The sequence below is a fragment of the Myotis myotis genome, unplaced genomic scaffold, assembly GCF_014108235.1.
Source record: "Myotis myotis isolate mMyoMyo1 unplaced genomic scaffold, mMyoMyo1.p scaffold_m19_p_3, whole genome shotgun sequence".
Taxonomy (NCBI): Eukaryota; Metazoa; Chordata; class Mammalia; order Chiroptera; family Vespertilionidae; genus Myotis; species Myotis myotis.
Window position 1 is genome coordinate 72,527,082 of NW_023416335.1, and position 23,811 is coordinate 72,550,892.

The window sequence follows — 23,811 nt, forward strand, 5'->3', positions numbered from 1 at the left end:
GAAAACTTGGGCAAGAAGAAAAGATTTTTGAGTTTAGTGAAAACTGTACTAAAGAGATTCCTGGCTTACATAGCTTAACTATCCATTAATGTTTAAAGAAATATGTCTCTGAACAAGAAGACATTTATAGCCCTGGCCTGTTTGGCTCAGTGGATGGAGCGTCAGCCTGCGGACTCAAGGGTCCCAGGTTCGATTCTGGTTAAGGGCATGTACCTTGGTTGTGGGCACATCCCCAGTAGGAAGTGTGCATGAGGCAGCTGATCGATGTTTCTCTCTCATCGATGTTTCTAACTCTCTATCCTTCTCCCTTTCTCTCTGTAAAAAATCAATAAAATATATATATATTTTTTAAAAAGACATTTATAAGCTATCAACATTTTTATACAATGCACTAGATTTCTAAGTTATAGAAATATACAGGATATTATCATATGTTAAAAAATGTTGAGTAGGATAGTTGCTGTTTAAGTAGGCTAAGACCCAGTGATAGAAATGATGTATGATCAAAAAGTCAGTATCAATGGAAATACTTTCATTTTTATATTTTATTACTGTGTTATAAAGTAAACTACTGTACTCTTCAAGTAGGCATATTTGAAATATAGACTATTATGTTTTTGTTTATTTTAGGGAGGGCAATGTACACACTTAATTTTTTATATTTTAAACTTTTTGGGGAAAATAAAACAACCATTAATTGTATTATTGGGCAATGTTTCCAGTTAATTTATCAGGAATGTTTAATTTTAAGTGCAAGCAATACTTTGGGGGAAGTGAACACAGGAAACTAAACTAATTCTCTTTTTTAGAAGAAAATTTCACAAAGAATATTAGATTTAAAAGTATCCTAAACAATGCTTCTATAGATATATGTAAATTAAATCTTTAGAGGTATGTAGCTAGACTTGAGGTCAAGAGTACATCTTGCCTTCCATATTTAATTCACCTCTGTACCTTCCCTGCCAATTAATCTGGCAGTATTGGGTGAATGCTTTTACAACAGTACTACTTTATTAAATCAGTGTAAAACTGTATTCCAACATCTTGGAATGGAAAACGTTGATATTCTTATAGTAACTATGAAAATCGGCAATTCCCCAATATAATAGACATATGTATGATTGGTGCATGCTAGAAAGTGGCTTTCCTTGATGTATTTCCCAATAAATAATTATATGTTTAAGAAACTTGATTAATGATATCATAGTAATAATGAAAAGCATATAAATTAGTAATAATATAATAGCATTTAAAATAATAATTGTTAACATTTTTACGGGGCTTACTATGTGTCAGCAGTTCTGTAAGTCATTTACCTGTATTAATTCACTTAATTCTTATAATATCCTCATAAAATAGATACTATTTTGTCCATTTTACAGAAGAAGAAACTGAGACACAATCACACAGGTATTTTGTACCCAGTGAAGATTCAAACAAAGATAACATGTCTCCAGCTTTCCTCCTCCTAAATAGTATACTTTCTAATATGCAGTGATTAGCTCATATAGATTTTTAAAAATATCTGAAAGTAGTGAAATATCATACTTACTGTATTTTTTAAGACATTCTTGATTGTCAGTTTAGCAAACTTTTTTTCAGTGCTTGTCCAGGACTGATCTTATATGTCTGTCCAATGTTAAACTGTTTACTTTTGGATCCTAAAACACATATAAGACACCCAGGAAAACATATAGTGCACAGAACTGCCTCATTGTACAAAAGTGTTTAAGCATTAAAGATCTACATGTTGGCTGACTTTCAAGAGAGCACCCTTTTAGGACTGCTTAACATGCTATGGTGATAGGGACTCTTTTAAAGATCCATCCTGTAATAGTACAACAAACTATTTAAAGCATGACTGTCTTGTGAGAAGGTCAGGGAAATTCCGAGGGCAGACTGGGTTTAAGAGAGAAAGAACAGAGCTGAGACTTGATTGTTGGGCATAGGTACACAAAGGAGAAAGCCAGGTTTGCCCTGGGATGCCAACATCAAGAAGAGGGTGAGAACACTGATAAGACAAATGTGAGACAAAAGGAAACTAAACTTATCCAGGTTAGAAATGACCCTTGATTACTTTCAGAAGCAAATTCAAAGCTTTATGCAGGAGGCAATTACAATTTAGGTTCTCAAGATTTTCAAAAATTACGTTTAATCAAATAATAGCACTTAACCCCAAGCAACAAATATACAGAGAAACAAGGGGCTGAATGGTGAAATGACCAAGACAAAAAAAACAAAGCAAAACAATAGATTGAAACCCACATGACTCCAGATATGGAATAAGATTTGAAATGTTTAACAGATGAAATTAAAGAGAGATAGATAAACAAGAGACCACCAAAGATGACTAAGCATGTTTGACAAAGAACCTAATAGAACTTAAGGAAATGAAAGCACGATACTTGAAATTAAACAATGATTATACTCAACCAAAGAAAATAAAATGGTGACTTGAACAATAGATCTAAAGAAATTGTTCAGAATGCAGTCCAGGGAGACAACACAATTGACAGTGTAATAGATTTGTTAAGAAACATAGAGTATGAGATGGGAAGACCCACCACTTGTATAATGAAAGTCTCAGAAGGATAAGCTCAAAAGAATGAATGAAAGATATTATGAAAACTGATGGCTGTGAATTTTCCAGATGAAGAGTCTGGAAGTACAGCCTTTATCAAGAGAGATAAATAAAGTAAAATTCACTTGAAAAAATATTGTAGTGAAACTATGACTAATGCAAGTGATTTCTCATCAAAAATGGAAACCAAAAGAGAGATACCTTCAAGTGTTGAGAAAAAAACTTGTTCCAATTTGGGATACTCAGCAAAACCACTTTATGGAACATGGGAAAAATTAAACTATTTTTGAATAAACAGAAGAGGGCATTTTCCACAAATATCCTTCCCTTACTGCAGTGGTTCTCAACCTTCTGGCCCTTTAAATACAGTTCCTCATGTTGTGACCCAACCATAAAATTATTTTCGTTGCTACTTCATAACTGTAATGTTGCTACTGTTATGAATCGTAATGTAAATATCTGATATGCAGGATGGTCTTAGGTGACCCCTGGGAAAGGGTCGTTCGACCACCAAAGGGGTCGCGACCCACAGGTTGAGAACTTCTGCCTTAAAGGATCTTCTAAAGCAGGAATTGGCAAAGTCTTTAAAGGGCCAGCTAGTAAAAATTTTAGCGTTGCAGGCCACACAGTCTTTTGCAACTACTCAGCTGTACTGTAGCAGTGCAAAAGCAGCCATAAGCAGTATGTAAATGAGCGTGGGTGGCTATGTTCCAAGAATACCCTATTTACCATAAGAGGTTGGCCCACCAAGGTTGTTTGCTGACCCCTGGCCTGAAGGATATACTTAAAGAAGCAGCAATTCCCCTGCCCCTGCCTTCAAAGAAAGGTTTGAGAGACAAGAAGACATATGCATCATGAAACTTAATGTAAAGAATAAAGTATAAAATGAAACAATGTGTAGCTTGTTTTGTAGAAAGGAGACAGCTTAACTATTGGACAACAGTTAAATAAATTGAAAGAGATTTTTGAAGGTCAGGTCTTTTATGTTCTCTGTACATACAAGAGGAGGAAAGCAGGTAAAGATATAATATTTAGGCCTCATTAAGTTGTTAATTTATGTGATTAAATTACAAGGATGCCTAGGAAGAGGATAGACATATCCAGTAAAAATTCTAGACTTTAAGGGGAGAAATAGAACAAGAAAGACATGTAACTAAATAAAAACAGGAGAAAATAAAAGGAGCATATGGTAGATAAAGCAGGGCAAATAGAAAGAATGATGTAAGGAGGTGGAAACAATCCTATATAATAAAAGGCTAATATGCAAATTGTCCCCTCGACTGGGAGTTCGACCAGGGGGTGGGGTCAGCCCGCCAACTGCCCGCGGTCCCTTCCCCCAGCTAGCCCAGCACTCGATCGGCCCCCCACATCCCGATCAGGAGCGGGTCCAACTGGCCAACTTCCTGCATCCCCTCCCCGCAGCTGGCCCGGCCCAATTGTCTCTGCTCGGGCTGGGCCGGCCGGACCACACCCGTGCATGAATTCGTGCACTAGACCTCTAGTATTTTATAAATCACAATATAATTTTTAAAAAATATTTTATTGATTTTTTACAGAGAGGAAGGGAGGGGAGAGGGATAGAGAGTTAGAAACATCGATGAGAGAGAAACATCGATCAGCTGCCTCCTGCACACCCCCTACTGGGGATGTGCCCGCAACCAAGGTGTATGCCCTTGACCGGAATCGAACTTGGGCCCCTTCAGTCCACAGGCCGATGCTCTATCCACTGAGCCAAACCGGTCAGGGCAACACTATAATTTTTTAAAGACTATAACATTGGACAAAAAGCAAAGTCTAGCTTTATGCTTTTTGATGCCTACCTATAAATTCAAGAATACAGAAAAGTTTGCAGTAACAGAACAGTTAATGAAATACAAGGAAAACATTAATCAACAGAAAAAGGGAAACTATGTTAAAAACAAGTAAAGTAGACTTAAGGCAAGGGAATATTACTTCAAGATGATAGAAAATGTAATTCACCAGAAAGGTACAATTTATAGTTTGCATGTGCATAGTAACATAGCACCAAAATAATCATGAAAAATGATAAACTCTACAAATAAATTGACAGAGTCAGCATTATATTGGGAAACTTCAACAAAGTCCTCTAACTTATTGGTAAGTTAGAAAAATATTAAAGACATGGGAGCTGTAAACAAATTAACTGAGTTGATTTTATTAACATACAGAACAGCAGTCTGCAATTACAGAACATATTCTTCTCAGTCACAAGTGGAACTTTTGTTAGATTAATCATATACTACAGATCATGAAATAGATCTTGATAACATGAAAGAGATCTTGATAACTAAATATCAGCTTCATGCATTGACCACAATAATAACATGAAGTTAGAAATAAATCAAACAAGGATGAAGTTTAAACTTCTATTTTGAACATTTTGAAAAACACATTAGGGCCCTGCCGGTGTGGCTTGGTGGTTGAGCATTGACCTATGAACCAGGGGGTCATGGTTTGATTCCTGGTCAGGGCACATTCCCTGGGTTGTGGACTGAGTCCCTAGTGTGGGGTGTACAGGAGGCTGCTGATCAATGTTTCTCTCATCATTGACGTTTCCATCTCCCTCTCCCTTCCTCTTTGAAATCAATTTAAAAAATGATTATTAAAAAAAAAACCACACATATTAGGTGTCAAGGAAGAAATCATAGAATAAATATAGACCTGAACAATATCGAAAATACTCCACACCAAAATTTGTGGGATGAAATAATAGTGGTATAAAGAAATTTATATCCTAAGTGCTTATACTAAAAAATCAGGATGAGAATTAACAAGGTAAGCATCTGATTTTAGAAATTAAAAAGGAATTATATAACTCTAGAGAATAAAAGGAGGGAAATGAAGAAGAAACTGACTTATGAGGGAAGTTTTTGAAAGCCAAAATGTGGTTGGTTTGAAAGGACAAGTTAATTGGATAAACTTCTGAAAAAAATTAATCAAGAAAAAATAAATAATATTGAGAATGTAAAAGGAATATGAAGACAAATACAGAAGATAGTAAAGAGATAAGAGCATACTACAAAAATTTGTAGGTCAGAATTGGAAAAGTTGATGAAATAGGTAAGTTCCTAGAGAGGAAAAAAAAAAATTACATATTGAAATTGACCTTAAAAGAACTGGAAAGCTTGAATAAGCCTACAGCTAATTTTTTATTTGATGACATTTCAAATCTGGCAAACTAAATACTTGGTCCAGAAAGTTTTACAGTTGTTTTACTATATTTTAATGAAGTGATTATTACAAACTAATAGAGTGTATAAAAAATATATTATGACCTAATGTTCAAAACCATAAATTCTTCAGGTACAAGGTGAGTTTATCCCAGAAATGAAAGTTTGGTTTTATATTAGAACTAGAGTCCCAGTTCATGGATTGGTGCACTGGTGGGAGGCGTGGCCTGTGGGGATCAGCCCACTGTGGGAGCGCCTCTCATCCTGGTCAGCTTAGTGGCCTTGGACCCGCCCCCTGAGCGGCTGTTGAATGAGGAAATTAGTCTGAGCTGATATTTCGGGGTAATGTCTTGGGTAAAAGCGTGTTCTGTGTCCTGGAGGAACCTGGCAAAGAGCTTTGCACCCCAAAGCCACTCGGTGAATGTCCTTGATGTGTGATGCCAGGTTGGTGACACCATCAGGGATGTTCAAGGCAGCCATGCTCCAGGATCCTCAGCCATCAGGAAGGCCTCCCCGGAGGGTCCACAGTCACGTCCCCTCTTGCCATCCGCCTATACCAGCTCCCAGCTCTCTTTCTAGAACACACCTTAGAGTGCCTTCATCAGCTAGTGGCCAGAGTCTGGATTGTCTCAGGTATTTGATAGGTGCAGAGACTCAACCTCAGCCTGGGCCTGCTAGCGGCTGCTCCCACTGTGGGAGCTCACTGATCATCAGGGGGCAGCTCCTGCATTGAGTGTCTGCCCCCTGGTGGTCAGAGTGCATCATAGCAACTGGTCGACCAGTCGTTCTGGTCTTTCCAACATTCGATCACTGGGCTTTTATATATATAGATATTTATAAACATAACTTACCACATTAAGAGTTACAGTAGGTTGAGAAAAACATTCTATAAAATGCAGTCCTTGTTCAGGTTTTAAAACAAGATGACAAACTTAAATAAACTACGTGAACATTTCTACCTGTAAATAGGAAACTAGGGACAAAGTGGAAACCCCTAACCTAATCATGGGGATTTAGCTTCTAGCTAGTATGGTTTGATGAGACAAGAAAGAAAAAGTATAAAAATTGAAAATGAAGAAATTAACTTCATTATGATTGCCTATGAATAATACAAAAAGGAGTCTATAGGAAAATTATTAGAAATAAGGACTTTTATCAATGGAATATTTAAATATATATTAGTTACTAAATATTAAAAATGATGCTTTTTAAAAGTCAATTTAACAAGGTCAATTGAGAAGACACAGAGAATAAATGTAACATAAAATGTCTAAAACGTGAATGGAAAAAAAGTATGCATTTTTTTCAAAAGACTTAAAAAGACCTAAGTTAATTGAGAGCCACATGACATTCATAAATAAAAAGACTCAATATTGTAAAAATATCAATTCTCTGTAATCTACAAAATTAGAGCAATTCTATTCACAATCCTAATAGGCCTTTTCAAAAGCCTTAGTATGTACATTTTGAAATATAGATGACAGAGCAAAGGCCCAAGAATAGTGAAGATCTTTTAAAGAAAAAAGATAAGGCAGAAACCATGATAATTAAGACAGAGTATTACCAGTACAAACATGGTTATCTTGACCAAATGGACTAAAACAGCCCTAAAACTTCAGAATATATTATGGCTGCTTGGAATTTAGAAGAAGTGGCTTTGAAGATCAATCTGCAGTGATAAGCTAGTAGCGAAATGTCTATGTGTCAGCTAGTTTTCAATGTGAAAAAAAGTAAATTGTATCCCCACTTCATACTATTCAAAAGCATTGATTCCAGATAAAGTACATACTGAAATGTGAAGAGAACAGCATCATTAAAACTTCAGAAGGAAATATAGGAGAGTAGCTTTGTCTTTGAATTAGGGAAGGATTTCTTAAATAAGGTATAAGAGGTACCAGCAATATGAAAAAGATTTTTGACTACATAAATTTAAGAACTTCCATTTACTGAAAGTACATAAATATTTAAGTAGTACAAATCATTAAGAACATGATGAACAACCTAATGGAAAAGTGAGTAAAAGATCTGGATGGCATTTCACAGAATAGGAAATACAAGTTATAAGCATGATTGGATACCAATATATCCCTGCCAAATAGAAGACTGACAATGACAGCTTGGTGGTATGTGTGCTATGATCCCAAAGGGATATCCATTGACACAACCACTTTGAAAATACATTGACATCATCTAGTAAGATTGAAGATGAATATCTCCTTATAATCATCAACTTTACTCCTATCAGAGAGACCAGTGATTTTCAAATTTTTGACCATAGCTCACATTGTAAAATTTTGCAGTGGGACTCAGATCTTTTATGTATGTGTATTTTTAGAACAGAAAATCATCAGCAAACACCCACTTAAAGAATGGCTGCCACCAGTTTCTAAATAAATTTAAGAACCAACTAATACCATTAAAAAACTCATATATATATGTAGACATGTACAAAAATGTTTGTATCTGTACTGTATATGATAGCCCCAAATCGGAAATAATCCAGGTCCCACTGATAGGAGAGTAATTAAACATAATTTAATATTATAAGCAATGAAAATGAGGCATAATTTATACATTAAAATATGGGTAAATCTTAGAAACATAATGTTGAGTGAAAAAAACAAGTCCCAGCCTGGTGTGGCTCAATGTTTGAGATTCGACCTATGAACCAGGAGGTCAGGGTTCGATTCCAGTCAGGGGCACATGCCTGGGTTGTGGGCTCAATCCCCAGTGGGGGGCGTGCAGGAGACAGCTGATCAATGATTTCCTCTCATCATTGATGTTTCTATCTTTCTCTCTCCCTCTCTCTTCCTCTCTAAGATCAATCAAAAAAATGTTTTTTTTAAAAAAGTCCTCACATCTTAATCAAATAGAGGAAGCTAAATATGAATCTTAAAAAAAAAGCAAGTCACATTTATAAGGATGATGCAATTTTCAAAAAAAACTAAACGATAATGTTTATGATAATAACCACAACCTAGTGAGGATTAACTACACTTTCCTAGACTTAAATATTTCACACATGCACACACACACTTAAATTTACTGGCTGTGGATTATGGTTTTTCTGAAAGAAAATATGTTATATGATGCTATAATGTATATTTTAACTAGATGTGGTATATTCTTGTCATATTAGTTATGTAGAAAACATAAATTACAAGTGGAAAATAAGTGTGAGTTCATGTGTTTTATTTCTAGAATACCCCCCTCATTTGTTAACGTCTCTATACACAAATTTATTAACATACCTATGTATTTTTCATATATTCTAGAATCAGCTATCACCATAAAAAGCATTGAGCCGTAGGAAGTCAGATAAATTATCGATTATGCCTTTGAAATGAATAGTCAAAATTGAGTAAAGTTTTAGAACCCTCCGGTCATTGCTATAGAGCATCAATTTTCAACCTTTTTCATCTCGTGGCATACATAAACTAATTACTAAAATTCTGGGACACACCAAAAAATATGTATTTTGCTGATTCATCTGCACCTATTGTGTTGGTTGTCATTATTTTTTGTTTGAAAAGAGGTCTTTGCTCCTGACTACATAGTCAGGTATTACATGCAGACTAGTAAACTCACAGAGCTTTCAGGCAAGAGCCTGTGGCAGACTCTGTCTGGGAAGTTGTGCAAGCACTCAAATAATTTCCTGTGGTACTACATAGCCAAAAATAGTTAGTGGCAATGCAATTTATTTGCCAGTTGAATAAATAGTAAACCAGGTCAAGAATAAGATGATTTTAAAAAAATCAATGTCATATAGCTAATTATCTTTATGTATGGCTCAACTTTAACTTTTCTGGTTTTGAATTTAAAATTAAAGTAACTAAGAGGCAATTGTGTGTTTTTTTTCAATAATGTGGTTTTAAAACTATTCAGCTTTTCTACTTTAGGCTACTTTTGCTTTTCAACATTTAGAATAAAAGAAAATTCCTAATTACTATTAGAACTGGAATATTAGTTTTAGACTAAATACCTATTTCTATGCTGTCTGTTGGTATTTTTCCAGCTAAATTCTTCTCCTAATAGGTATAATGTCAGAATTAGATATGTTTTAAATGAGATAGGCTCTTAAATGAAATTCAATAGTGCATTTTCCATAAAGCAAAATAACTTTAAGAATTACTTCAGACCTTATTTCTAAATATAAACATTATTTTTAAAGGTCCTGGCAAGTAATTTTGACTTTTTATTGCCCAGTGGAATACTAAAAAGGAATGGCAGTTATATCTGGTATAGGTACTCTATTAAATGTTCTCATTCAAATGCATCCAGTCATTAAAGTGGAAATTTCACATCAGAAAATTTTGTACTTTAATAAGTTTCATAAATAAGCAACATGATGTATATTTTTCTAATCTATTGCCATTTCTTTTTATTCACTTTATTCAAGCAAGAAATACTGTTTTGATTTCTGAATATTTGCTTATCTTTTCCTCCACCACAATCCATTCTTCCTACACCATCTCCCCTACACATACATACATGGGTGCACATGCACACACAAACACACAGATGTACACACTTGCCTCTGAAATCAGGCTTTTTAAAAAAGGTTGCTTCTCCTGTGTTTCTAACTTATGTTGATTTTTATAGCATTTGTTGTCTTATAGCTGACAGTTAACATATGCTAACATAGCATGAAGGAACATGGTAGAAAAAAACATAGGTTACAGCTAGCTTTCAAATCTTGCCTCTGCCTCTTTCTACTCTTGTTATAGTGAACAAATATGGTACAGAAAAACCATTCTGTACCATAATGGAGACTACAGAATCCATTTTGTAGATTGGAGGGTTTGCACATTAAAGCATTCATTATTGCAGCTGGTATTCCATAGCTTAGCAAAAATAATGTGTTAATACATCATGAACTGTGAAGAGTATGAGAATTTACCTTGTTAGCATTCCATGGATGTTGGCAGAAGACACAAGACTGTGGGGTCAGAGACAAAGAACAGTTTGTTACATCAATAGCAATAGCCAGAGTAACAATTTTATAGATTCCTGAGCCTGAATTCTCATAGGGCAATGTTAAGAGGGTCTAATACCTGCATGCTTAGTAGTTTGTCTTACTAGAGAAAAATCTAAACTTAGGAAACACAATCTTTTTATTTTTTTAAATATATTTTATTGATCTTTTTACAGAGAGGAAGGGAGAGGGATAGTTAGAAACATTGATGAGAGAGAAACCTTGACCAGCTGCCTCTGCACACTCCCTACTGGTTATGTGCCCACAGCCAAAGTACGTGCCCTTGACGAGAATTGAACCTGGGACTCTTGAGTCCGCAGGCCAATGCCCTATCCACTGAGCCAAATAGGGCAGGAACACAATCTTTTTAAAGAGATAATAAGACTAACTTACCCACCTTTTCCCATCTAATGTACTGTACAGCGAATAAATTCATTTGCTTAATAGGTAGACATTACCTCCATCTCCCAAGACACTGCATTATATAATACCTTTGAAAAGATACTTTGAAACAAAGGTGGTTGATTAGTACTTGTGTCTTAGAGTGCATGATTTTACATTCTGGCCTAGAGGACCATAAATACTAAATGATCAGGCCTCAGAACTCCTGACCTCACCTTACACTATACTGGTTTCCTTTCTCTCCAACCTGCCAATAGCCTTTGCATTTATTCTTCCTCCCAGATCATCACCTAGCTAACTTCTTGCCATTCAAATTCAGCTGGAATCAAATCAGTGAGTGAGGCCTTACTGACAACCAAATATAAAGTAGCCCCCCAGGTATTCCATCACATCACTCTGTTTTTTTCATAATACTGTATTTATCAAATTTATTGTTTATTGCCTATCTTTGCCTTCTGCCCCATCCTATCACACAGAATGTAAGCATGTTTTGGAGCTATAAATGTATCTTGTCTTTAAATAGTATCATGTGCTACTCAGTATCTCAGTAAGTATTTATTGGATGGATGGATTTAATTAGTATTCTCTCTATACTTTTTGTTCCCTTTTTCCCCTTGTACTTTTCCTTTTATTGTTCTGATTAATAATATTAAACTTTATTATTTGATTTCTAATGAAAATCTTACAGTATTTCTAGGGTTAAAAAATATTACAGTAAAGGAGGAATTAACACCTTCCCCAAAACAAGATGAACTACCTACTTATTAAGTTTAATTATACACTTTTCTATTCAATATTATTATTGACTAGAGGCCCGGTGCACAAAAATTTGTGCACCCGGGGTGGGGAGAGGAGGTCCCTCAGCCCGGCCTGTGCCCTCTCGCAGTCTGGGACCCCTCGGGAGATAACGACCTGCTGGCTTAGGCCTGCTCCCGGGTGGCAGAGGGCAGGCCCAATCCCTAGGTGCAGCCCCTGGTCGGGCTCAGAGCAGGGCTGATTGGGGAGTTGGGGCGCCGCCCCCTGTCATGCACAGAGCAGGGCAGATGGGGAGCTTGTGATGCCACCCTCAGTCACGCTCAGGGTAGGGCCAATTGGGGGGTTGGGGCACCGCCCCCTGTCACACTCAAGGCAGGGTCGATAGGGAGGTTGCAGCGCCACCCCCTGTCACGCACAGAGCAGGGCTCATTAGGGGGGTTGGGGCTCCGTACCCTGTCACACACAGAGCAGGGCCCATCAGGGGGTTGGGGAGCTCCCCCCTGTCACACACAGAGCAGGGCCGATCAGAGGGTTGGGGCTCCGCACCCTGTCACAGCCTCGAGGCTCCGCTGATCCCAGGGCTGAGAGGCCTCTCAGCTCCGCTGATCCGGGGGCCCAGAGGCCTCTCGGCTCCGCTGATCCCAGGGTCCTGAGGCCTCTCGGCTCCCCTGATCGCGGGGCAGGAGGCCTCTTGGCTCCGCTGATCCCGGGGCAGGAGGCCTCTCGGCTCTGCTGATCCGGGGGCCAGGAGGCCTCTCGGCTCCTCTGATCCCAGGGTCCTGAGGCCTCTCGGCTCCGCTGATCCGGGGGCCGGGAGGCCTCGAAGCTCCGCTGATCCCGGGCGGGAGGCCTGTCGGCTCTGCTGATCCTGGGTCCCTGAGGCCTCTCTGCCCTGCTGCTTCAGGGCTGTTTGGCTTCGCTCTGCTTGGAGCCTGAGTTTGCAAATTAACCGCCATCTTTTAGCTTCTATAATTGAAACATTTTATCTTTTGCAGTTGTTGCTTCAGGAGCTCAGAGCCCCCCAGCTGCAGACAGGGAACCTTGGCTTCCTCCATCGCTGGGGCAACCAAGCCTCCTGTTCTCAGCTGCCTGGCTGCTGGCCGCCATCTTGGCTGACAGTTAATTTGCATATCTCGCTGATTAGCCAATGGGAAGGGTAGCAGTCGTACGCCAATTACCATGTTTCTCTTTTATTAGTGTAGATAAACTAGCAATTAGATAACCTGTTTGGTTTCATTGGTACTGAGAATACAAACTCCATGCTGTTTGTTGGAACTTAGAAAAATCCATGTTTACCTGCTAATTCCCACTCTTGCAACATGAGAGGCATTTCTTGATTTGTATAGCACTTAGAAAATAAACTTAACTGGTCATATATCTATAGAGATCTTTTTTATAGCTTCCACGTTATTTGTTTTGATGGACAAAGAGCTTTTATTTAAAATGCCAAGTGTTTATTTAGTCATCCTTATGACACTTCTGCTTATATGAAAAAAATTGTTAAATGATTGTAGTGTAAAGGAGCTATTACATATTTTCAGCTCATTTTTATTATTTGCTCAACTACTTTACTTGTATTCAATAGTTTACTTTGCAGAGGAGGTATAGACTTTAATACATCCACTAGATATTCTTTTGGAAATATATATAGAAAAACAGTTTTGATTTGTAATTTAAATGGTTTTTATTTTTAGTTTCTGTCTCCCTTCTCTTAGTTGATTTCACTAAGATGCAGGTGCTTTAAACATAACAGTTGTATTTATAGATACATGGCATGATACATGACATATTTAATAAGGGTTCCTATGCTAATCTTTTAAAAGACTGGGTTACTAATATAATAAGTAACCATTATTTAAAAGATATTTAATCACAGTTCTCAGATTAATAATTCTCCATTTTTTCGTGTGAAATCACTGTGGTTAAAATTGATCGTTTTTCAAAATTAATTTGTTTTATAGCAAGCATTAAAGGAAAATGTCAAAAAAAGAGAAGCAGAGGAAAAACAAAAACGTGTCAGAATCGCCCAAGAATTGGCAGAGAAAGAAAGGCTTGAACGCCAACAAAAGAAAAAGCGCTTATTGGAAATGAAGACTGGTGAGTACTATCAAATTTTCTGTTTATACTCTGTACAAGTAAGATTTATACTGGTTACTTTATTGGTAGTTGAATATACTTAAGTGAAAAAGGGAGATATGATTACTTATTTGTGTAAATCGTAAAGCTGTCCATTTTCTATGGGCTTTCCCCTTTTTTGTTTACTAACTCATAGTGTTTTCATTCTAACTTTGGTTGTAGGTGACTTTGGTTCCAGATATTCACATTTCTTTGACAACTATTTCAACAAACAATCTGTAATAATTTATGTCAGTTAATGTAGAAAACTGGAAAACTCTATAGGCCTGTTTCTTCAATAAAATACTATACCAAGGGAGAAAAAAAGTGATGAAGGGAAAACTAACTGATTAAAAGAGACTAAAAAGACATATCAATCCATTGTAGTAAACAGAATTTAAGTATAGAGTGAGGCAAAAGTAGGTTTACAGCTATCATATGGAAAATAATACAATAATCTACAATAATAAAAGGGTAATATGCTAATTAGACCGGACTTCCTTCCTGATGAAGCTGGGCCAAAGCGAAGCTGCCCAGGTCCTGGTGCATGCCTGCAGCCAGAGGGAAGCAGCCCAGGTCCCAGGTGCCAGAGGGAAGCCGGTGCCCGCAGCTGGGGGAAAGAAGGCCTACTCTTTATTTTTATTTTTATTCTAATATATTTTATTGATTTTTTTACAGAGAGGAAGGGAGAAGGATAGAGAGTTAGTAACATCGATGAGAGAGAAGCATCGATCAGCTGCCTCCTGCACACTCCCTACTGGGAATGTGCCCGCAACCAAGGTACATGCCCTTGACTGGAATCGAACCTGGAACTCTTGAGTCCGCAGGCTGACTCTCTATCCACTGAGCAAAACTGGTTAGGGCGGAAGGCCTACTCTTGCATGAATTTTCGTGCTCTGGGGCCTCTAGTTAATAAATAATGATCCAAGAATGAACTGTGTTTTGCTTACTCAAAACTGTAAACCTACTTTTGTCCTATGCCATCTAGTCCAATCCAAACAAATGGAGGAAAAAACAGTCTGAAATTTTTGAATTTCAGTATCTTTAAGAGACTCACTGAAATTTTATAGATGAAAAGAAACTATGTTTGGAATTTCAGTCAAAATAGTCTAGTATGACTGTAAAGTATATGGGTGTAAAGATGAAACAAGATTGGCTATAAGTAACAATTACTAAAGTTGGGTGATGGGTACTTGGAGGGAAGGATTTGTTCACTACATTATTTTCTCTACTTTGGGATATTTTACAGTTTGACTTTGGGTGGTGGACACACAATGCACTGTACAGATCGTGTATCATAGAAATGTACACTTGAAACCCATATCTAATTAACCAATGTCACCCCAATAAATTTAATTTTTAAAAATAGCTCTTGGAAAAAGGTAAAAAAGAAAAAATTAGCAAAATTACAGCTTTAGACAGCTATATATGTATATTTTCCAAAGCTAAAAGATACCACAAAGTTAGGAGCAAAAGAATTAAGTAAATTGTAGTTATATTTCACCCCCTGAAAATTCTGGCTCTTCTACCTCCAAGCCACTAAGGACTGCTGAAGCCTTTAATTAAAATCCATCAACTTCACTGCTAAATTACCATAGTTTACCATTCAGGGCTGCAAATTCACCTAAGGTTTCCCTGGGGGTACACAGAGATGCCTTCTCTCCTTTCATTTTTACAGACATATTTTATCTTTAATAAAGCAAACTGAGTACCTTAATGTATCGCACATGCTTCTTCCACAGGGAAAAATTCATCTAAACACAATTTCTATAAGAGTACACTTGAAATTCAAGAAGTGTTCTCTTGTTAAGGTGTAAACAAAAATGGAGATCAGGAAGGTTTAGCATTGATTTTTAAAATATGCTTCTGAAAGTCATTTTAAAATAATCTATTACTGCCTAGTTTACCAAACATTCTGGTATTTGAACATAAGCTCATTTAGTGTTGGTTAAAGAGTCATCCAGACAGTTCCTCATGGCAGATTGCTGTATTGTTTGCTGTGGGTTTTGCCTGAGGATCTGTCATACAGAGCTTCTCAACAATTCTCTTAAGTTAAAATATTTTAATGAAACTTCAAATCCAACATAATCTTAATAATGGTTTTATTTAAACTTATATTTCTCCTGATGAAAACTTCCAATGTTATGAATGTTTGTTTGTTTTTTCCAATTTTAATATAATACTTTTGTATTCTAGAAAACACCAAAAAAGTAGTAGATCTTAAGACCATGATCTATAATCCTCCTATCCAAAGAATTACTATTAATATTTTGGTACATTTTTCTTATAGTTTTAAATTTTTCTGCCTTTTAATAACAGCTATATGATCCTAGTGAATATGCACTTTATGGTCTTGCTTTATCTTGCTAAACTTTCTGAATGTTTCATTTTATTCTTAATTATGATTCTTAATATCTATGTCATTGCATCCACTTGATATGTGATTTCACACTGAACTTGCATTAGTCAGTAATGAGGTTAGAGACAATACTTATTTCCATCAATTCAATGCAATAAATAGTTATGCATAAATAATTTTAAAATATAATTATTAGGATATGCAATCAAAAGGGTATATATGTTTAAGACTTTGGATACATATTGCCAATTGATATTCAAAAGTAGTCTAATTTCACCAATTTTTAACATTAATTTATAAATTTGCTTTGGTATTCTCATTTTTTAAAGATTTATGTTAATATAATAGATTAAAAAGTTTGTTTTGTTCTCTTGTGTTTCTTTGATTACTACTGAGGTTGGACAATTTTCAAGTATTTATAGCCTATTTGTATTTATTCTTTTTGAATTGTGCTTTTTTTAGTCTTCTTCTTATTGATTTACCCAAGTTAGCTTATTATATATTAACTAGAGGCCTGGTGTATGAAATTTGTGCACTGTGTGTGTGTGTGTGGGGGGGGGGCGTGTCCCTCAGCCCGGCCTGCACTCTCCCAATTCAGGACCCCTTGGGGGATGTCTGACTGCCAGTTTAGGCCCGATCCCGCAGTCGGACATCCCTCTTGCAATCTGGGACCACTGGCTCCTAACCGCTTGCCTGCCTGCCTGATCGCCCCTAACCACTCTGCCTGCCTGCCTGATTGCCCCTAATCGCCTTTGCCTGCCTGCCTGATTGCCCCTAATCGCCTTCGCCTGCAGGCCTGATCGCCCCCCCTGCTGACCTGATCTCCCCCAACGGCCCCTCCTGCCAGCCTGATTGCCCCCAATTGCCCTCCTCTGCTGGCCTGATTGCCCCCAACTTCCCTCCTCTGCAGGTCTGATTGCCCCCAAATGCCCTCCCCTGCCGGCCTGATCCCCCTAACTGCTCTACCCTGATGGCTTGATCGCCCTGAACTGCCTCTGCCTCGGCCCTGCCACCGTGGCTTTGTCTGGAAGGACATCCAGAAGGTCTCTAGAAGGTCTCCTGGTCTAATTCACATATTAATATTTTATTAGTATAGATATTTACCTTTTAAGTATGTTTTCTCAATTTGGCTTTTTATTTTTCTATCTTGACATAAAAAGTTTCATTTTTGTTATGTTTCATTATAATCTTTTTGATTTTGTTATCATCTTAAAATTTAGAAAGTCATTCTTTCAACAGTTTTAAATCCACTTCAAGTCTTTCTAGTTTCAATTTTTTATAATACTATCCTATCTAATAAAGAGGGAATATGCTAATTGACCCTCATGCCATCACAAAGATGGCGGTGCCCACAGCCAATAAGGAGGGAATATGCAAATTGACTTCCCGCTCTCAAAGATGGCGGCACCCACAGTCACAAGATGGCGGCGCCCAGTCCCCTCAGCCCCGCTGGGGTGCCTGCCTCTGGAGTCCCCCACTCCCCTCAGCCCCCCAGCCACCCAGTGCCAACCCGAGGTTCAGGCAAGTCTTGGATGTCGGCTGCCCAACCTCCCAAGGCTGGCCCAGGACACAGGCAAGCCCCAGATGGCAGCTGCCCAGCTGCCCAGGGCCTCCTGAGGCTCAGGTAACCAGGGCCAGCCGAGGCTTGTGCTGCCGGCAGTGGCAGCAGCAGAGGTGTGATAGGGCATCGCCTTCCCCTGATCGCTGGGTTGCCTCCCACCCCTGAGGGCTCCTGGACTGTGAGAGGGGGCAGGCCAGGCTGAGGGATCCCCCCTCCAGTGCATGAATTTTCATGTACCGGGCCTCTAGTTTTATTATAACACTTTATTAATCATTAATATATTTAACACATGGATATTAATATAGTAGCGTTTATTTCTGAATTTTACCAAAACTTTTCTAATATTTAACCATCAATTATAGTTAATAATTGGCTTATGTTGGTTTCAAATAGGTAATTTTATGTCCAGGATGTTACTTTTCTATTCTTAATTATTAAAATATATTTGAATATTTTTATTTTTAAAAGAAATTTAAGGAAAGGTTTCTGTTGTGTAATTTGTTAATCATAGGACTCATCTTATTTGACCTATTGGATTATTTTATAAAACTTTTTCTATACTCTCGCTTTCCAAAGATGGCCTGCAAATTATTATAGATGCATCTCAAATAAATGTAAGTCTCTCAGTTGAGAGGAGTTTGCAATACCTTTAATATGCTGAGTTTTTATATATGCCAAACATTTTTATATTCTCTGGAAGAATATTCTTCAATTGATAGTCTGGTTAACCTTGATTTATATAATTTATATTAATTATATTCAATGAATACTTCAAAATAATGTCTTTAAAATAGTGTATATTATGTGGGAATATTTAAATAGATTTAATCAAAATCACTTGATGCAAGATACGACATTTGATACAACAGAAAGCTATGCGGTAGTAAGCTATTTTGAAACATTTTCTCTCTTTTAAAAAACATTTGAAAAGCCCTGTTCAAGTGGTTCAGTTGGTTGAAGCACTGTCTCATACACAAAAAGATGGCAGGTTTGATTTCTGGTCAGAGCACATACTTAAGTTGTGGGTTTGATGCCCATTCAGGGCATGTACGGGAGGCAACCGATTGATGTTTATCTCTCACATTGATGTAAGTGTTTATATGTGTGTGGGTCTCTCCCTTCCTCTCTCTAAAATCATTTAAAACATATCCTTGGGTAGGGATTAAAAATTTTAAAAAACAACAACACTTGAACATCTTGGAAATTAACTTTGATTTTTTTTTTTTACACTGGAATTTTAAAGAATCTAGGGATATCTTCCAAATTTCATTGTACCAAACATGCAATTTTCTCACCGAAGTGAAAAATTTAGATCCCATCTAAAGTTTCAATAAATGATGATTATTCTGAATAGTCTTTAGTTTTCATTTAAATATAATATAGTTATTAATATAGAAGAATTATTTAGTCTCAATATTATTGTAGCTGCTACATTATAAGTCAAATATATTATTTGTTGATAACCTTTTTTCATATTTAAAAATAGTACAAATATGTAGTCACCTTTTTCTTTCCATGTTAGATGTAGAATATGCTTTATGCCAAATCATGATTTTAATAACATTTGGAGGTTTATGAAGATAAAGTTACAAAGACGTGTGTCTAATTAGTATTCACTAGTGAAAATATTCTTAGGCAAAATATCAGTTTTTGACACTTCAAAAAAATTTATTTTGTTGTTGAGAGTATTACAGATGTCCCCCATTTTCCCCACTTTGCCCTCCTCCACTCATCTCCCACCCCATCCCAGGCCTATCCTCACCTGTCTATTGCCTTTGTCCATGGGTTATGGATAATTGGTACTTCTAAATTCCTTCACTTTTCTCATCCATCCTCTGACCTTTTCCCCATCTGGCAACCATCAAAATGTTCTTTGTATCTATGACTCTGTTTTTATTCTGCTTGTTCATTTATTTTTATTTTTAGATTCAATTAGTGATAGATATGTATTTTGCAATTTTATTGTTCCTAATTTTGATCTTTTTTTTTTCTTTTCTTCTTCTTAAAGAAGACCCTTTAACATTTCATGTAATTCTGGTTTCATGGTGATGAATCCTTTAGCTTTTCCTTATCTAGAAAGCTTTTTATCTGACCTTCAAATTTAAATGATAGCTTTGCTTGGTAGAGTAATTTGTGTTGTAGGTCCTTGCTTTTCATCACTTTGAATATTTCTTGCCATTCCCTCTGTCCTGCAAAGTTCCTGTTGGTAAATCAGCTGACAGTTGTATGGGCGCTCCCTTGCAGGTAACAAACTGCTTTTCTTTTGCTGCTTTAAGATTCTCTCTTTTTTTTTAACCTTTGCCATTTTAATTATGATGTGTCTTGGTGTGGGCCTCTTTGGGTTCCTCTTGTTTGGGACTCTATGCTTCTAGGACTTGTATGTTTATTTCTTTCACCAGTTAAGGGAAGTTTTCTGTCATTATTTTTGCAAATAAGTTTTCAATTTCTTGGTTCCTCTCTTCTCCTTCTGCCAACCCCACGATGCCAATATTGGTATGCTTGAAGTTGTCCAAGAGGCTCCTTATACTCTCTTCATATTTTTGGATTATTTTATTTTATTTTATTTCATTTTTTGCTGTTCTGATTGGGTCTTTTTTGCTTTTCTATATTCCAAATTCTTGATTTGATTCTCAGCATCAAATGTTGAACCTCTACTGTTGAATCCCTGTAAATTATTCTTTATTTCATTTAGTGTATGCTTAATTTCTGACTGGGCCTTTTTATTTTATTGATGTTCTCACTAAGTTCCTTAAGTTCTCAGTAAATTCTTTGAGCATCCTTAAAAATCATTGTTTTAAACTCTGTGTTTGGTAGTTTCCTTGCTTCCATTTTATTTAGTTATTTTCCTGGAGATTTCTCCTGTTCTTTCATTTGTGACATGTTTCTTCGTCTCTGCATTTTGGTTGCTTCCCTGTCTTTGTTTCTATGTATTAGGTAGGGCTGCTATGTCTCCTAGAATTGGTAGACTGGCCTTGTATAGTGGCCCAGTGACTCAGCCTCCCCAGGTACCTGAGCTGGAAAATCCAAGAGTGCCTGTGTGTGAGCTGTGTGTACTACCCTATTGTAGTTGAGCCTTGGTTGATGTTGGCATTACTGGGAGGGAATGACCCCAACGCCAATTGGTTGTGAGGACCAGTTTCAACTATAGCAGAAGAGCGGCTGTGTAGAAGCCTACCCTGTGGAGCAGGACTTACTTTAGTGGTGCTTTGGTGCTCACTGAGTCCACCCCTTAAGTGTGTCACTCGTGGTGGTGGTGGGGTTGTAATCCAGTGTGGTCAAAGCTGACTGCTGGGTGCACTGGCTCTGGAGCCTCCTTGGAGGTGCAAAGTCAACCACTTCCTGTGCCCTGCCTGGGGCCACACAGAATGAGCTACAAAGCAATCTTCAGATGGCTGCTATTTGTGTTGGGCTTGAAGATGCCCAAGAGAGGCCAAGCTCTGAACCTGGGGCCACTTATTGAGGCACACTGCTGCTGCTTGTTTGAGAGATTTTAGGAAAGTCTGAAGCATATAGCAAGAGAGTCCAGTTGTATGGAAAATCCCATGGGGATTATTTGGATTAGCCTGCACGTAGGGAGGGAAGGGATCTCAGGGAATCATCAGAGTGGGGCGAAAAGTGTTAGCTAACTTGATGGATAATCAGATATGGTGCCTGCCTGCCAGCTCTGTGGCAGGCAGGGCTCAGCTAAGGAACAATGGCCTCTGCTAGCACTTTTCTCCCAGAGAAAAGTGGGAGAAAAGTAAATTCTTTGAGCATCCTTTTCTGGGAGAAAAGTGCTTTCCCTCCAGCTCTTGCCCTGATTCCAGACAAGTTAGTTCCTCTCTGAGTGCCTCAGGTTCCTTTAAAGCTGCTGCTCCAGAGCTGGAGCTCAGAGGGAGTCAGAGTAAGACCATGCACTGGCCCTTTAAAAAGAACTGTCTGAGGCCAGCAGCCTCCCGGTCACTCAGCCATAACCCCTGCTGGTTTTTACAGCCACTATTGTGGGGACTTCTCTTCCTGCTACTAGAACCCTGGGATGGGTGCCTGGTGTAGGACAGGGACCCCTCACTCCTCAGGGAAACTTCCACAGCCAAGATATCTCTCCTGATTTTAATTTAAACCATCTCATGTGTATGTGGGACCAGCCAGTTCTTCAATACCACCCAGCATCTCTGTCCCTCCTACCAATCTCAATGTGCTTCTTCTTCAATTCCCTAGTTGTAGGACTTCCATTCAGCTAGATTTCAGGTTATTCTGAATGATGGTTTTTCTGTATCTTAGTTGTAGTTTTGATGTGGCTGTGCGAGGTGGTGAGTACAGGGGTTTACCTACGCCGCCATCTTGACTGGAACCTCAGAGGTTTTGTTGCTTTTCTTTAATCCTCACCGAGGATTCTTTTCCCACTGCTTTTCAGAGAGAGTGGGAGGGAGGGAGTAAGAGAGGGGGAGAGAGAGAGACATTGATGTGAGAGAGACATATCGACTGGCTACCTCCTGCACTTGCCCCAACAGAGGGCGGGGAGTGAACTCACAACCCAGGTACTTGCCCTTGATCAGGAATTGAACCCATGAACCTTTGGTGTGAGGGCCAATTCTCTTTCCTCTGAACCACATTAGTCAGGGCCAGAACCTGTTTTTTGTTGTTGTTGTTGTTGTTATAATATATTTTTATTGGTTTCAGAGAGGAAGGGGGAGAGAGAGATAAAAACACCAATGATGAGAGAGAATCATTGATTAGCCGCCTCCCACACACACCCCCACTGGGGATCAAGCCTGCAACCCGGGCATGTGCCCGACCGGAATTGAACCTGGGACCCCTCAGTCCTCAGGCCAACACTCTATCCACTGAGCCAAACCAGCCAGGGCCAGTACCTCAGTTTTTGACATTTTTAACAGATCACTGAGTTTGATGCATTTCTGAAATTTGACAAATACTGTCTTCACATATTGTATTATTATGAAAAATATAAGTGCTGTGGTCTTCCAGTATTATTTTATTGATATAGGAAAGAAATATAATAGCTCAATCACTTTTGTTTCTTTTTTTCATCAACAAATAGGTTTTTTTCTAAATGCTCGAGTACAGTAATAAGTAAGGGTAAATAAGATCCCTGCTACAATGAAGTTATAAATTCTAATAAATGAATCAGACAAACAACTTGTATAATACAGATTATAAAAAGTTATATGGCATTTATCCTTCTCTGACTGGCTTATTTTACTTAGCATAATGCTCTCCAGTTCCATCCATGCTGTTGCAAATGGTAAGAACTCCTTTTTACTGCAGCATAGTATTCCATTGTGTAGATGTACCACAGTTTTTTAATCCACTCATCTACTGATGGGCACTTAGGCTGTTTCCAAATCTTAGCTATGGTGAATTGTGCTGCTATGAACATAAGGGTGCATATATCCTTTCTAATTGGTGTTTCTAGTTTCTTGGGGTATATTCCTAGAAGTGGGTTTACTGGGTCAAATGGGAGTTTCATTTTTAGTTTTTTGAGGAAACTCCATACCACATGATCTCACTCATTTGTGGAATATAATGAACAACATAAACTGATGAACAAGGACAGATCCAGAGACAGAGCGGCATCGATCGGACTGTCAGTCCTTGGAGGGAAGGTAGGGGAGGGGAGCGGTAAGGGGGAGAGATCAACCAAAGGACTTATATGCAAGCATATAGGCCTAACCAATGGACATGGACAACAGGGGGGTGAGGGCATGAGTGGAGGGTATGGAGGGGGGTAACATGGGGATAAGGACACATATGTAATAACTTAATCAATAAAAAATTTTTTTAAAAGTTATACGAAATTAAATAAGACAGGATAATAAGATGGAGATGGAGACTAGCTGGAATGGCAACTGGTGGCAACAAAATTTGGTCTTA

At 37.9% G+C, this 23,811-nt stretch overlaps 1 protein-coding gene across 2 annotated transcripts in view; it reads left to right on the forward strand.

The window, feature by feature from the left end:
• Positions 1–23,811, forward strand: part of DIAPH3 (diaphanous related formin 3) — a 558,347-nt gene that overhangs the window by 376,901 nt on the left and 157,635 nt on the right. For both annotated transcript variants that reach the window (XM_036299517.1, XM_036299518.1), the window contains one exon: positions 13,867–14,002. In XM_036299517.1, coding sequence (XP_036155410.1) covers positions 13,867–14,002 — 136 coding nt within the window. The remainder of the gene's footprint in view (positions 1–13,866; positions 14,003–23,811) is intronic.